The sequence below is a fragment of the Oncorhynchus mykiss genome, chromosome 10 (genome assembly GCF_013265735.2).
Source record: "Oncorhynchus mykiss isolate Arlee chromosome 10, USDA_OmykA_1.1, whole genome shotgun sequence".
In the NCBI taxonomy this organism is placed as follows: domain Eukaryota; kingdom Metazoa; phylum Chordata; class Actinopteri; order Salmoniformes; family Salmonidae; genus Oncorhynchus; species Oncorhynchus mykiss.
Window position 1 is genome coordinate 64,260,021 of NC_048574.1, and position 14,935 is coordinate 64,274,955.

Consider the following 14,935-nt stretch of genomic DNA (forward strand, 5'->3'; position numbering starts at 1 on the left):
TGTTGACAAGCGGACGGCACTGTCCTAACAATGTAATTACAATCTAGCAGGTTATCCGTCCTCTGAGTCTACGTAGCTAATTCACTGGTTGCCCCTCTTCACCCCTCTCCTCCCAGTGGCCCCGCTCCCATTGTATTCCTGTTAGCTAATCTGGAGGACTTTTGTTGCTTTCCTATTCCCATTGGAATGCTCCTCCATAGTGTCTCCCTCTCCTGTTTATCACTGGCCCATTACAAGACCTGCTATTGTAAAAAATCTAACATTTTATTTGCCAAATACAACTCTTGTAGATTTAACTGTGAAATGCTTGTTTACAACCCCTCACAACAATGTAGAGTTGAAACATTAAATGGTAACACACGAGGAATAAAATACAAGAATGGAGCTATATACAGGGAGGCCCTGAGTACCAGATTAATGTGCAGATATAGGAGGTATTTGAGGTAGATGCACTATATATACAGTGCTGTTATTGTGGAGTGGAAACGTCTGAAGCTCGTAGTGTGTAAATATCGTCTATCCTTGGTTGTAACACTCACTACAGAGTTCCAAACTGCCTCTGGAAGCAACGTCAGCACAAAACTTTTTGAGAGTTTAATGAAATGGGCTTCCACGGCCCAAATGCATAGTGCCAACTGTAAAGTTTGGTGGATGAGGAATAATGGTCTGGGGCTGTTTCATGGTTCGGGCTAGGCCCCTTAGTTCAAGTGAAGGGAAATCTTAACGCTGCAACATACATTCTAGACGATTCTGTGCTTCCAACTTTGTGGCAACAGTTTGAGGAAGGCCCTTTCCTGTTTCAGCATGACAATGTCCCCGTGCAGAACGCAAGGTCCATACAGAAATGGTTTGTCAAAGATCGGTGTGGAGGAACTTGACTTTCCTGCACAGAGCCCTGACCTTATATGGTCGTTTAGCAAACGCCCTCTGAAGGATGTGTTTTAGACGGACTAGTTTAATTTCATCCCATAAATAACGAGAGGTTGCTTTCTTCCTCACCTCAGATTTCCCTTGCCTTCTCACTCTTTCTCATTCGGTCTCTCGACTGCCACGTATTAGTCTCCCCTCTCCTTTTTTCCTTTTGCTTTCCTCGCCTGATATTGGTCTCTTTCCTCTCCGTCGTAGCTGGTCAAACGGATGCTTAAAACATGGATTCATGGGAGCCTCCTCAGTCTACTGGGCTTGGACTGACTCCCCAGCGCCTGCCTGCCATCCATCTCTGCCATCTTGTCACTTTGGGATGCGTCTGTCACAGGCACATGCTCTCACAGGCATGCACACACACACACACACCAACTTCCACTCTTGTGAGAGTGGGATGATTTGAAATGTTCTAAAGTTTTAGTCTGGTCCCAAATGGCTAGCTACCCTACCCCCTCCTTCCTCTCTTCTGAATTACTTAACTTGTTATGCCTGCAATCCCAATACCAGGATCGATATGACAACTACCAGTGAAAAATAGAGGGCGCCAAATTCAAACCACAAATCTCATAATTACAATTCCTAAAACATACATGTGTCTTATATCATTTTAAAGGTAATCTTGTTGTTAATCCCAATGTGTCCGGTTTCAAATAGGCTTTTCAGCGAAAGCACTACAAACGATAATGTTAGGTCTCCACCAAACCATAATAAGCACAGCCATTTTCCAGCGAAATATAGCATTCACAAAAAGCAGAAATAAAGAAAATGAATCACTAACCTTGAATTTTCTTCATCAGATGACACTCATAGGACTTCATGTTACACAATACATGCATGTTTTGTTTGATAAAGTTCATATTTATATAAAAAAAATCTGAGTTTACATTGGTTTATTAGATTCACTAGTTCCAAAAACATCAAGTGATTTTGCATAGCCACATCGTTTCAACAGAAATACTCATCATAAATGTAGAATTATAGATATACCTCTCCTTAATGCAACGGCTGTGTTAGATTTAAAAAAAAGTTTACGGAAAAAGCAACATGCAATAATCTGAGACGGCGCTCAGAACAGAAGCCAAATTAGCCACCATGTTGGATTCAACAGAAACCAGAAAATACATGATGTTTCCTTACCTTTGATGAACTTCATCAGAATGCAGTTCTAGGAATCCCAGGTCCACAATAAATGCTTGATTTGTTCGAAAATGCCTGTTATTTATGTCCAATTAGCTACTTTGGTTAGGGCGTTTGGTAAACAATTCCAAAGTCAAAGCCTGTCCACTATAACGTGACAATGTCCAAAAGTTCCGTCAGTAGAAACATGTCAAACGATGTACTGAATCAATCTTTAGAATGTTGTTTACATATATCTTGAATAACGTTCCAACCGGAGAATTGTGAATGCGCATAGTGAATGCATGGTCAACTCATGGCAGTGGTGACTATTTCCTGTGTCATTCGACCCCCCCCCCCCCCCCCCCCCCCCCCCTCCCTCCCCCTTCACATTAGTCATCAGACAAAGTTCTATTGACTGTTGACATCTAGTGGAAGGCATTGGAAGTGAAAACTCATCAATATCTCGCTGTAATTTCAATGAGAGCTTGGTTGAAGATCTGCCACCCCCAGAAAAAATCCAAACAGGAAGTGGAATTTCTCCGGTTTTTGCCCACAATAGGAGTTCTGTTATACTCAGGCATAATTCAAACAGTTTTTAGAAACTTCAGAGTATTTTCTATCCAATATTACTAATAATATGCATGAGACTAAGGAGCTGGCCGTTTACAATGGGCACCTTTTCATCCAAGCTACTCAATACTGCCCCTGCAGCCATAAAGTTAAGCTGTCCTCAGTGGACAAGTCACTGTTGTGGAACGTTCCAGAATGGTGCGTTTTTTAACTACTCAAACGGTCTCTCTGATTCCAACTAGTTTTCCATCCCAGCATGACTGTTTACTAGTTTTCCAGTGTTTCTGGTTAGTTTGATAACAATATTAAATAATATTTGATTTGTCACATGCGCCAAATACAACGGGTCTAGTCTTTACACTGAAATGCTTGTTTGCGAACCCTTCCCAACAATGCAGAGTTAAAAATAAGAGTGTGCAAAGCTGTTAAGGCATAGGGTGGCTACTTTGAAGAATCTCTCAAATTAAATATATTTTGATTTTAACACTTTTTTGGTTACTACATGATTCCATATGTGTTGTCTTCACTATTATTCTACAATGTAGAAAATAATGAAGATAGTCCGGGTAACTATTTAGCGTTCTTAAGGCTTGGGGATTGAAGCTGTCTCGGAGCCTTTTGGTCTGAGATCCGATGATCCGGTGACATTTTCCAGACGTTAGCAGAGTGAACAGTTTATGACTTTAGTCTTTGGCAATTTCAGGCCTTCGTTTTACACCGCCTGATCTAGAAGTCCTGGATGGCAGGGAGCTCGGCCCCAGTGATGTACTGGGCAGTCCGCACAACCTTCTGTAGCGCTTTGCGGTCGGTTAGCAGTTCAAATGTATTGTTTCTCAGTCTTCAATCTACAAAATGTTTTTTCTTTTTTGCGAGTGTTGTCTTGGCAACGGCTAGAGATAGACATGATAAATTACACAGTGTGCCGTGCAGGCCTTTTCTTTTGACAGTATCTACAGAGGCATCGGTTTTCTAAAAGGTTGGGATGTGCATATCACCTTCAGTATACTTCACAATAAATAGATATCTCCCAGACGCAGAGAGAAAACAATGCTTTATTTAAAGATTTTACGTTTTTATATATAAAATATGGATCTGTTTTCCTCTGTTGCTTCACTATAAGATCAGTGGAAAGAGAAGTCGTTGTGGGTGATTTTCAATAGTACATTTCTTCAATTCTGCACCTTTTTTTAACATGACTACTACTGACGTCTCAAGCTGTCAGACTCAGAACCCCATCTAGGAACTTCAGATTTTCTTGTCTGTTTTGGGAACAGTACCTGGGGAAAGGGAGACTGATAGTAGAAGCATAGGCAGAAGGTGGCTGAGACTGGGCTGGCTCGCCGGGGGGGTTGTGGTTTTTGAGTCAAGACCACTACTGCTTGACCAGATTCCGACACTCAGATCCCCATCTCTATGGTCATTAAGCAACCCCCCCCAACTTGGCTCTGAAGGATGTGTTTTAGACGGACTAGTTTAATATCATCCCATTTGCTTTTAAATTGTGTGTGTCGGCTATCGTACACTAGACTAAAGGTCTTGTCCTTGGCGACTTGTAAAGCTCCCCGTTTGATGCAGAAGGTTATCTGAAACTGTCTCAAGCAGTGTGGATGTTGAGTCTTTTTCTCTCTTGGAAGCAGCGCTTTCGAACGGAAACACACCACTTCTCCGTGCTACAGCCTGTTAACTCAAGGCCGTTGATTGGGCTGATCTTGGATCCTCTACATGCTTTTCCTTCTTATTAGAGCTGTGAGGCAGTGAAGCCCCACTTCATAACCACTGCACCCCCAAACGACACACAATCCCACTCTCACACACAACCCGCGCCTTCCTTACACACATCAAAACGAAATGCCCAGTTGCCCAATTACATAGTAAGGACATTATTCACACACACGATTCTGTGCCAAAATAAACCAGTGTAATTTCAAGCCATCTCCCCGATTCCCCCTCTGTGCTACTAAGACTCATTTTGGTCTGACAGCATGAGCACCACCTACTGCTGGAGCCCCGCCTTTACCATCTTCACAACCAATCATTATATCCCTTGGAGTTCAGCCAAGCGCTAATGCCAAATCCTGCAGAGCCCTCACCAGGAAATATTGACAATACATTTTTATTCATGGTTTGTTTATTGGCTATAAATTTGGAACACTGTCATTATCCCCTTTCAGACTGCTACCATATGTAAACTCACACCCGGACATTACTTCAAAAAGTAAGCAAGTTTGATTAAATGTGTTTATTTGCAGTTATTTATTTTTGCGGGGAACACTTTTCTTCCCCAGAAAGTCATAGGTTGTGTATGTTAATGTATGTAGATTCACGCTCATTGCATCTGTGCTTTTCAAAACCAATACACCTAGGAATAAGGATAATACCTTGTATGCAAATCTAAATATCAGAGATATTATTTTCAGCGGGTGATTTATGAATAAAGGAGCTCGCCCCACGTACTGTCTCTGCACTCTGTGGCCTTCTACGGCTGCAAACAATCCGGCCACAAAGCTCTTTGTTACTTCCACTTGGGAGAAGTGACGCTTTGTGTGTTTTAGTTATTCATCTGATCCATTGTTAGCCCAGGCAGCGCCGCTGCACACATTCAGGAATGCTTTGTTGTTTTCGTACATATTTATCCGCTGCTAATGTTTCTTTTGAATAGTCGTCTGTATAGTTGTTGTGAAGTAGGCTAAACTCTTGTAATTCAGAGCGTTTTTTTTTTTAAGATCCTGGGGACTCAAATGGGTGCATATTTCTGCACTACACACCTGATTCCACTAGTAAAAGGTTCGACGATGAGTTGAGTAGAATCGGGTGTGTTGTGTTAGGGCAAAAAAACACACATGCACCCTGGATTACCAGAATTAAGAACCACTGGATCAGGCTGTAGCTTTACTGTGATTACAGTTGGATTTCAGTAGCTCCACATGCTGGCATTTCTCACCCTTTTATATTAACATCAGCGATCGGAGTAGTAACTGTACAATTGCTGGTGTGATGCGAAGTGAAGAGAATATGATGAGCATAACAGTCCAGTCCATACCAGGTGAGTGGATATTATCACCACCGTTTGTCTACTAGAAGGGGTAAACCACTATGCTAGAGGCTAGCCTGTCTTTCACTCCCTGTAGAGCTGGTGCTGCTAACAGTAACACCACCAGCCAGCCCTATAGTCAGTCGCTCTTTATCTACTGTGGTGAATAGAATTCACTCTGCGTGGTCTCCCCTCAGCGGATCACAGAATAAATACCAGCTCTTTCACAGTTTCCCGCAGATGAAACTGTCCGATAATACAGGGCAGGTGAGACTGGGAAGCCATGCTGGGTAAAGCTGAGCCGGATTGAGCCAGCGGCTCCTAAAGCTCTGATGATGCGGGGAAGATATCAGGCGGGCTCAGCACAGAGCCATGGGGGACAACCAATCCTATCTCTGCAGTTTAGGGGGGTTTCAGGGGGTGTTGGCAGATAAGGCGGGCACCCGCTGTATGTGACCTTTTGCCAGAGTGAAATTGTGTGTTTGTGTAGGGAGCTGCAGACCTCCCAAGCATGATGGTACGGTAGATATACTAATCGAGCCAGGCCCTGTTATAGTGCTTAGTGTCTCTCTCACACACACACACACACACACAGACACACACCTCCATTAAGTTGGAAGGGGGTGCTTTTAAAGATGACAGCTGGGGTTGGTAGATTTCCTGTTTCGTCTTTAGTTCTCGGTATTGGACTCAGCCTGCTGTTGAGGGTTTATCGACCGCCCCCATACAGTACACGTGTGTGTGTGTGTGTGTGTGTGTGTGTGAACACACACAAAATTGCACCCCTCATCACTCCGCAGGGTTTACTGAGGCCTCCCTCCCTCCCTTAGTCACCGCTCACCATCATCCCGAGCCTGTCCGATAGATAATTGACTCTCTCTCTCTCTCCCTTTATTTTCCCCTCCCTCTTTCCCCTCGCTGTCTCTTACCTACAGGTATAAAGGACGTGATTTATTTGTCAGACAAGTACCACGACATCCCTGAAATGACTGCCTCCAGACGGCTGCTTAACTTGGCAGGGATCCAATACAAGTGAGTCTTCTGAGCCGCCGTGTGTGTTGCCCCTGGATGGAGGGACGAGGATGTTATGATGACTTAATTGACATCTGCCAGCCAGAGAGGGCTGACAGTTTTGTGTGAAGAGGTTTCCAAACAAACAGGGTTGGGGTTTAGATGGCGCTCCCCTCAGTTACATGTGTCTTTGAACCTGTATTTCAGAGGGTTTGCGGGGTGGGGTTAGTGCCTGGATATGGTGGTTTCAGGGGTGTAAACCTACCCACTAACTACCTGCCCTGGGACTACTGGGGGGTCAGCAGTGGAGAGATGGCTTTTAGGGGAGGGGATTAGAAGGGGCGGTGTGATGGAAGGAGCAGGTAGATATTTTGGTAATGTCGTCTTGTCTATGTGTCTACATATTCTATACTGAACAAAAATATAAACACAACATGTAGTGTTGGTTTCATGAGTGGAAATAAAATATCCCAGAAATGTTCCATATTAACGAAAGCTTATTTCTCTCATTCTGTGCACAAATTTGTTTACATCCCTGTTAGTGAGCATTAATCCTTTGCCAAAATAACCCATCCACCTGACAGTTGTGGCATATCAAGAAGCTTATTAACCAGCATGGTCATTACACAGGTGCACCTTGTGCTGGGGACAATAAAAGGTCACTCTAAAATGTGCAGTTTTGTCACACAACACAATTCCATAGATGTCTCAAGTTTTGAGGGAGCAGGCAATTGGCATGCTGACTGCAGGAATGTCCTCCAGAGCTGTTGCCAGAATTTCTCTACCATGAACCGCCTCTGTTTTAGAGAATTTGTCAGTAAGTCCTCCAGGTCTTTTATCGGGAAGTGGTTTGCTGATGACAACGTTGTGAACAGAGTGCCCCGTGGTGGTGGGGTTATGGTGTGGGCAGGCATAAACTAGATACAACGAACACAATTGCATTTTATTGATGGCAATTTGAATGCACAGTGATGTCGTGATGAGATCCTGAGGTTTATTGTCGTGCCATTCACCAACCGCCATCACCTCAATGTATCAGAATGATAATGCACAGCCCCAAATTGCTAAAATCTGTACACACTTCCTGGAAGTGAAAATGTCCCAGTTCTTCCATGGCCTGCATACTCGGACACTGAGCATGTTTGGGATGCTCTGGATTGATGTGAAGCAGCGTGTTCCAGTTCCCGCTAATATCCAGCAATGCTCTGGATTGATGTGTACGACAGCGTGTTCCAGTTCCCGCCAATATCCAGCAATGCTCTGGATTGATGTGTACGACAGCGTGTTCCAGTTCCCGCCCAATATCCAGCAACTTCGCACAGCCATTGAAGAAGAGTGGGACAACATTCCACGGGCCACAGTCAACAACCTGATCAAGTCTATGAGAAGGAGATGTGTTGCGCTGCACGAGGCAAATGGTCACACCAGATACCGACTGGTTTTCTGAGCCATGCCCCTACCTTTTATGTAAGGTATCTGTGGCCAACATATACATATCTGTATTCCCAGTCATGTGAAGTCCATAGATTAGGGCCTAAAATGTTTTTCAATTGACTGATTTCCTTATATGAACTGTAACTCAGTCAAATCTTAAATTGTTCCATGCATTTATATTTTTGTTCAGTGTATACATTTTAGAAGTTCATATACAAACATTGGAAGCATTTAATGAGACAAATGTACAACTCTCGTTTGGCATCAGTCATGGCTGCAGCATTTCTTAATGACCAAGCCCCAAAACTAGGCCAAATCATGAAGTTCAGCCCCCCTTTAAGAATTATATCTTCATATTTTTACAATGCGATGCGGCACATTGCCAAATATCCTTCTACAGGCTTTCTTATTACCAAATGAAAGCCTATAGCCGACAAATCAAATCAAAGTTTATCACATGCGCCGAATACAACAGGTGTAGTAGATCTTACAGTGAAATGCTTACTTACAGGCTCTAACCAATAGTGCGGAGAAAACCTTTACATTCAATGTTGTTTAGATAATCAAATAGTTGAATTGAAACCTAAATAATTCCCAGAATCAAATAGGCTATAGGCTGCAAAAATGCACAGGTTTAAACTGGCTGTGAACGGTCGAATTGAACGAAAGTCTGAATTAATGTAGTAATCAACTGAATTATTGGAAATGCATACCTGTTGCACTTTTGCAGGCTGTGCTTCCATCTACTGGGTTGTCCTCCTTGTCCACAATGACTCCAAACTGCCGATTTCAGTCGAGCAGCACCAGGTGTATTTCACCATCGTAACCTTTGTTTTTATTTCTCCTGTTATGTTACCCCTTTTCACGTGAGCTAGGAGTCAGGGAAAATAAACTTTGCAGCGTAATGTCACGTGGCAGAAGGAAACGCAAGCTCTGCACATCGACAAATTACGAATGTTTTTTTTGCGGAACCGTAGGTATCCGACCCTGTTGCAGGACTTTAACACACTGTATAGACCCCGAACAGCACATACATACTCTCTAGATACACATTTACACACTGGGAAAAATAAAAATCCACCCACAAACGTCTATCTGCAGGTACATGAATAAACAGAACTTTATCATTGATTCCCATTGAAATGTCCATTGCTACTTAACACACACACACACACACACACACACACACACAGTAGGCATGGAAATCTCCCACTGAGCCACATTAAACACACAGGGTTGCAGCTCAGGTATTTAAATACAGTCTTAATACTTCATCCTCGACAGATCAACTAAGACTTTTACTGTTGGAGACAGGAAGCCAGAGTAGACAAGAAATAGGCTGTGTTCCAAATGGCACCCTATTCCTTATGTAGTGCACTACTTTATGGCACTACCCATAGGGCCCTGGTCAAAAGTAGTGCACTCTACAAGGAATATGGTGCCATTTGGGATGTACTTACACTGATTCAATTATTTTTTTAAATTAATATAGCAATATTTGAAGATTTGTTCAAATGGGCTACCAGTCTATGGGGGTGTAGAGGTTAACGCCACTAGCTGGTTTGAGGATGTCCTCTACATGCGCACACACACCTATTCAGGTTGTCCTCTAGCTCAGGGTTTCCCATACTCAAGCTTTGATTATTTTAATCAGCTGTATAGTGCTAGGGCAAAAAACCATGTGCACCCAGGGGGTCCCCAGGACCGAGTTTGGGAAACGAGGCCAAATCCCTGAGCTAGCTGATCATGTACTTCCTCCTACACGTTTGCAATGACTATTTTATTCCTCTCCTTTCCGACCTCCCTCCCGTCTCTATCCATCTTCTCTGTCCGTTGGCGTTTGGACCGAAAGCGTGTATTAAATTGGACTGTTAACTGGATCTCATACTCCATAGAAGTTTCAAGGGACATTTTTGACCTTGAGGAAAATCAATGAACGAATGTCTGAATCAGTGTTGACGCAGTATAACCAGTTGAATTGCCCTTAGTATTTGCAGATAGGAATTATTGCCTTCGTTGAAGGCTGAAACGTTTATCTTAACTCCACTTAAATAAAACACATTTTTGTGTTGCGCAAGTGTTACGCCTTATCCTTCCTTATGATTACTTTTTTTGGTAGAACCTTGACTCACGTTGGTTGAGCGCCGTCCCATTGCCATAGATAGGAATTAGAGAAATAACATTTACTGTAATTTCTCAAATGTTGTGGACTGAACTGTAGCCTTTGAGAATTCTTCTGCAAATGGATAATCCGCCTTTATCATCTCCTACTGGCTAACGCGCAATCCCAGGAGAATAAAGTGGATGAGCTCCGTTCGAGACTATCCTACCAATGGGACATTAACTGTGATATCTTATGTTTCACCGAGTCATGGCTAAACAAGAATATGGATAATATACAGTTGGCTGGGTTTTCTGTGCATCGGCAAGACAATAGCAACCTCCGGTAAGACGAGGGATGGTGGTTTTTCAAATTTGTCAACAACGGCTGATGCGCGTGATCTCTAATATTAAGTTTCAAGGTTTTGTTCGCCTGAGGTAGAGTACCTCATGATAAGCTGTAGACAACACTATTTACCAAGAGTGTTTATCATAAACCGATGCAGGAACTAAGACCGCACTCGACGAGCTGTATAAGGCCATAAGCAAACGAGAATGCTCACCCAGAAACGGTGCTCCTAGTGGCCGGGGACTTTAATGCAGGAAATCTTAAATCCTTTTGACCTAATTTCTACCAGCATGTTAAATGTGCAACCAGAGGACAACTCTAGAACACCTTTACTCCACACAGAGATGAATACAAAGCTCTCCCTCTCCCTGAATTTGGCAAATCTGACCATGATTCTATCCTCCTGATTTTTGCTTATAAGCAAGAACTCAGGCAGAAAGTACCAGTGACTAGCTCATTACGGAAGTGGTCTGATGCAGATACTAAGCTACAAGACTGTTTTCCCACTATGCCCTCCGACAAACCATCAAACAGGCATAAGCGTCAATATGGGACTAAGATGGAATCCTACGACACCGGCTCTGACGCTCGTCGGATGTGGTGGAGCTTGCAAACTATTACGGAATAAAGAAGAGAATCCCAACTGCAAGCTGCCCAGTGACGCGAGCCTACCAGACGATTTAAATGTATTCTATGCTTGCTTCGAGGCAAGCAACACTGAACCATACATTAGAGCACCAGCTGTTCCGGACGACAGTGTGATCACGTTCTCTGTAGCCGATGTAAGACCTTTAAACAGGTTAAACATTCACAAGCCCTGCGGCCTACCAGGACTCGTACTCGGAGCATGCGCTGACCAACTGGCAAGTGTCTTCACTGACATTTTCAACTTCTCCCTGACCGAGTTTGTAATACCTACATGTTTCAAGCAGACCACCATATTCCCTGTGCCCAAGAACGCCAAGGTGGCCTGCCTAAATGACTACAGCCCTGTAGCACTCACGTCTGTAGCCATGAAGTGCTTTGAAAGGTTGGACATAGCTCACATTACCACCATCCCAGAAACCCTAGACCCACTACAATTTGCGTACCACCCCAATAGATCCACAGATGACGCAATCTCCATTGCACTCCAAACTGCCCTTTCCCACCTGGACAAAAGGAACACCTATGTGAGCATGCTGTTTGTTGACTACAGCTCAGCATTTAACACCAAAGTGCCCTAAACACCACCCTCTGCAACTGGATCCTTGACTTCCTGACGGGCCGCCCCCAGGTGGTAAGAGTAGGCAACAACACATCTGCCACGCTGATCCTCAACACGGGGGCCCCTCAGGTGCATGCTTAGTGCCCTCTTGTATTCCCTGTTCACCCACGACTGCGTGGCCATGCACAACTCCAACACTATCATTGTTTGCCAACAACAACGGTGGTCGGCCTGATCACCGACAACGAGGCAGCCTACAGGGAGGAGGTCAGACTGCCAGGACAACTTCTCCCTCAACGTGAGCAAGACGAGCTGATTGTGAACTACAGGAAAAGTGGGGCCGGGCACACCCCCATTCTCATTGATGAGGCTGTAGTGGAGCAGGTTGAGTGCTTCAAGTTCGTTGGCGTCCATATCACCAACAAATTATCATGGTCCAAACACGTCAGGAAGAGGGGAAGACCATGCCTATTCCCTCAGGAGACTGAAAAGATTTGGCATGGGTCCTCAGTTATACAGCTGCACCATCATGCATCACTGCATCCAACCGCAAGGTGCTACAGAAGTTATTGCATACAGCCCAGTACATCACCGGGGCCAAGCTTCCTGTCATCCAGAACCTCTATACCAGGCGGTGTCAGAGGAAGGCCTTAAATTGTCAAATGCTCCTGCCACCCTAGTCAGACTGTCCTCTCTGCTACCACACAGCAAGTGGTACAGATTCTACCTCCAAGCAATTAGACTAATAAACAGGTAATTAAATGTCTACCCGGACTATTTGCATTGACCCCCCCCCCCCCTGTTTATCTATGCATAGTCACTTTACCCCTACCTACATGTACAGTATCAGTCAGTTTGGATGCACCTACTCATTCAAGGGTTTTTCTTTATTTGTACTATTTTCTATATTGTAGAATAGTGAAGACAAACTATAAAATAACTAATGTAACCAAAACAAATTGTTAAAAAAATTAAAATATTTTAGATTCTTCAAAGTAGCCACCCTTTGCCTTGACAGCTGAGTGTGCAAAGCTGTCGGCAAGCCAAAGGGGGGCTACTTTGAAGAATCTCAAATATATTTTAAGTCGTTTAACAATTTGTTTTGTTTACATGATTTTATAGTTTGTCTTCACTATTGTACAAATAAAGAAACTCTTGTTTGGTGCGTCCAAACTTTTGACTGGTACTGTACATATTACCTCGACTAACCTGTACCCCTGCACATTGGCACGGTACCGGTACCCCCTGTATATAGCCTCATATTTTTTTAGGAGGTAATTCTTTCTTTAAAAAAAAATCTGCGTTGTTGGTTAAGGGCTTGTAAGGAAGCATTTCACGGTAAGGTCTGCACCTGTTGTATTTTGGCGCATGTGACAAATGACATTTGAGTGAGAACATCTTTGGCCTTGGGATTTAAAAGCAGGTTTGCAAGCAGCATTCATTCCGTGTGTGTGCGCGACTGAACAGGCTAAGGGTGTGTCTGTGCAGGATGGTGGGTCTGTCTTCAGAAAGAAAGGTGTCCTGGAATGCTATTATTGATGGCATTTTAAAAGGCAGCAAGGCTTTTAGTGTGTCGTGCAGTGGGTGGACTGTGACGCTACAGTGCCTCTTCTCTTCTGCTTGGGCACGTACGCCACGACAAGGTGTTAAGAAACTGCTTTATAGAAAGGTTAGTGGCTTGCCATTTCACTGCAGTAATGGTAGCTGTTATGATACAAAACTTTGTTTATGTCCTGAATGGTACCCTAGGCACTGGTCAAAAGTAATGCACCACATAGGGAACAGGGTGCCATTTGGGATGTAGCCTGTGATACTCTATTGCGCTTGACCCACAGAGGCATAAGAGTGATTAGGACAGGAGGAGTCTGCTTTGGGGACCTTGGTAGGGGGCGATAGGGGGGCAGAATGAGCCCCTGGTCCTGGTCATTACCTCCTAGAGTGGGCGACCGCTCCACCCTACACCCCCTCTCCTTCTCCCCAGCGGGCTTGTGGGTAATTGAATCCCCCCAGAGCTCCTTCCTGGGCGCATAGGATATTAAGTTGAAGGGTGGGGAGAAATCATCTGAAAGCTATGAGTTTCTTCTTAACTGTCTCCCCTTCATCTTTGTCCCTGCTGCCTCTCCCCCTATTGTCTCTCACTCAAAACCAGTCCCTGTGCTGAAAAAGTTCCAGGAAAAGTTCATAGCTTCACAAAAAGAGTGACTTGCTTTTTCTCCTTTTCTCATCACGCTGTTTGTCTGTTCCCAGGCAGTTCAAGCCCAAGCGAAGCAAGTTTGTCATCGATTTTAATTCTATTAACTCTGGGATGTTCAACGGAACAGGCTGAATACACTCACCTTGAGAAAGAGGAGAGGGAAAGAGTGGGTGCTTTGATGTCTACTCCTCCCCCCAACCTACCACACCTAGAGGAACTCAAGTATGTCTACTGTAAATGTTGAAAATCATAGAAACATTCATTGGAAAGGTTTTGCTTTTGTTTTTTTACAGTGCAAAAAGTGATTTGAGTTGTGAAATTGTGAAAATTTACATTGGGTCTCATGGAGTTACTTTTACTGTGGTCTCGTTAAACATTTATTAAAAAATGTCTTCCACTGAGTTTTACGGTTTTAGACCAACTACTGATTTTGTAGTTCTAAGTGTTAGACTAAATGTATTAGTACCATATTAGGTCACAAATGTTGGGGTACTGAAACACTAAACCATATCATATTGTGTGCTGCACATGCAATGTCAACCAAATAAAACTGAGGAATGTTTTAAAATCATTCAAGTGTACAGTCTGTTTATGCAAAATTATAGAAACTGCTGTAGCTTTGTCTCATAACTTTGAATAGAAGAGCAATCAGCTGGTAGAAGTACTCTCTACTTTGAGGAATTTGAGATTTTGTCAAAGTACAGACATAATATTTTGGGTGATATCCAAGCATAGATCTGCTGGACATGAAGTGATGCATGTGTGTAATACTGTGAATATGCAATATGCAGGTCAATTCAATACCCCACACTAAACTATGCTGTTCAATTTCATTGGACCCCACGTTCTCCAGAGTGGCGCAGCGGTCTAAGGTACTGCATCCCAGTGCAAGAGGCGTCACTGCAGTCCCTGGTTCGAATCCTGGATGCATCACATCCGGCCGTGATTGGGAGTCCCATAGGGTGGCAAACAATTAGCCCAGTGTCATCCGGGTTT

General features: G+C 43.7%; 1 protein-coding gene across 1 annotated transcript in view; it reads left to right on the forward strand.

Moving 5' to 3' along the window:
• The window catches only part of LOC110534481 (deoxycytidylate deaminase), a 35,331-nt gene extending 20,821 nt beyond the window's left edge, over positions 1-14,510 (forward strand). Inside the window, exons 5-6 of the mRNA XM_021619352.2 lie at positions 6,580-6,676; positions 13,993-14,510. Of these exons, the coding sequence (XP_021475027.2) occupies positions 6,580-6,676; positions 13,993-14,071 (176 nt within the window). The 3' untranslated portion in view covers positions 14,072-14,510. The remainder of the gene's footprint in view (positions 1-6,579; positions 6,677-13,992) is intronic.
• The last annotated feature ends 425 nt before the right edge of the window (positions 14,511-14,935 follow it).